This window comes from Trichinella spiralis (genome assembly GCF_000181795.1).
Source record: "Trichinella spiralis strain ISS 195 chromosome Unknown Scfld1972, whole genome shotgun sequence".
Classification (NCBI taxonomy): Eukaryota; Metazoa; Nematoda; class Enoplea; order Trichinellida; family Trichinellidae; genus Trichinella; species Trichinella spiralis.
Genome location: NW_003528911.1, coordinates 1 through 1,611, shown reverse-complemented (window position 1 = coordinate 1,611; position 1,611 = coordinate 1). Strand labels below are relative to the sequence as shown.

At 35.8% G+C, this 1,611-nt stretch overlaps 1 protein-coding gene across 1 annotated transcript; it reads left to right on the top strand.

Annotated features, from left to right (window-relative positions):
* The first annotated feature begins 82 nt into the window (after positions 1–82).
* On the top strand, positions 83–1,090 carry Tsp_13743 (putative protein Noxp20). Its single transcript, XM_003368744.1, has 4 exons — positions 83–347; positions 450–647; positions 725–888; positions 956–1,090. The coding sequence occupies exons 1-4, from the start codon at positions 83–85 to the stop codon at positions 1,088–1,090; spliced, it is 762 nt and encodes a 253-aa protein (XP_003368792.1).
* The last annotated feature ends 521 nt before the right edge of the window (positions 1,091–1,611 follow it).

Genomic DNA, 1,611 nt, shown 5'->3' with positions numbered 1-1,611 from the left:
CTTTTTAAAATTTGAAAGCACGGTATGTGTGAGGTTTTTTTTTGTCAATTTTGTTTATCCGTTGTTTGCTTGTTGTAGAAGCATGAATCTTGTCGACTCTTCGCTGGGAGCTTTGGAAATTCTTGGGCAAAAGACGTACGAAGTTTTGACCGAATGTGACAGTGCTACTGGACGTCGAAGGCTGAAATTTGAACGCTCAGAACCGACGCTTTCTGAAATGCTTCAGGAATTGCGTGAAGCAGGTGATAAAGAGGCTCCGTTGCAACAAGATATGACACCGCCATCGGTTGACGAGTTCACTTTTGATGGATTGAAATTTTTTACCGCAAAACTTGACGAGAAACGCAGTAAGCGGGAAAGTTATTTAAATATTTCATTTTTCATTTTTGAATTTGTTTCACTGGGGTTGTTTCTTTGAATCCAATTTGTCGGTGATGTTCCATTTTCAGTTAGCCATGTTATGAAGAAGTTGGAAATTTTAAAAATGAACTCCCTGAGAAAGATTGACTCGATGAAGAAGACCTTGCCACCAGAAAGGCTCTCTTCTGTAACGAAATTACTGGCCAAATATGAGAGGGAATTTCTGGCAACTGAGGAGTCATTATCAGACGGTATGCGAGGAAAACAAGCCGACGAAACGCAAGAAGGTAAAAAAAAGAACAAGCAATTTCACATCTATTGTTGTTGGATGTTCGTTTTCGAAAGTTTTTCTGTTTTTATATAGATTCAAGTGACAGTGAATTCGCTATTACTCCATTTGAAATGAACATCGAATTACCAATCACATACACGACTAATTTGAAAATTGACTCCATTAAAAATTCTCATCGTCGATGTTCTGATTTGATTGCTTCGTTGAAAAATGGAAATTCTGCTGAATTGGGCGAGGTTCAGTAGCAATACTTGTAATTTGTTTTTTGCTAATCAAAGATTACTAATTGAAAGTTGTATGCAGGTTGTACAAATGGCTGAATCAGGATTGGAAGCGTTGGCAGATTTTACCTTTCAGTGCGCTAACTGCTGGTTGGAGTTAATTCAATCATTGAATGCTACGAAAGCACCGCTATGCGCATCTAAACTGGCCAAGTAATTGTCTTTTATTTTTTGAAAATATTAATTGGAATGTGTTATTTTGAAAGTTTTCACTTACCCAAGTTCAAACCTAATGGTCTGCAAGGAGACTGAATTAATGATTTGTTAACGATATGCTCTTAGATTTTATTCTATTTTTTTTCATAAAGCAAAGTATAAATAATCAGTAGAACGTTGGATTGTAAATTTGCTGTTGTTACGTCGATTAAGTTGAAACTTTGTGTTTTAGTATTGTGTCAGGGATGTGTATGGAAGTGCAAACGTTCGTTTCAGATCTTAATATTGAAATATTGAAGTGTACCACGAAAGAGGTATTTAAATTGGAAAAGTAGTATTGTTTGTTGTACAATATTGTAATTAATAGGTTGAAGCCCAGGTCTGCGCAACTGAAGTGTTTTTGCAAGTAAACATTTTTGAATTTTCTATGAATTAAATGTAACATTTGCTTATACATCTATTCACTGACTTATTTAGGCAAACAGAAATTGTTCCCCTCATTCCCCAAGGCCTACCATTATG

Excerpts from the sequence above, each read along its gene's own strand:
- Tsp_13743 (XM_003368744.1), top strand. The coding sequence starts at position 83 with ATGAATCTTGTCGACTCTTCGCTGGGAGCTTTGGAAATTCTTGGGCAA. Across the intron at positions 348-449 it reads AAAACTTGACGAGAAACGCA|TTAGCCATGTTATGAAGAAG; the intron begins GTAAGCGGGAAA and ends TTCCATTTTCAG. Across the intron at positions 648-724 it reads AGCCGACGAAACGCAAGAAG|ATTCAAGTGACAGTGAATTC; the intron begins GTAAAAAAAAGA and ends GTTTTTATATAG.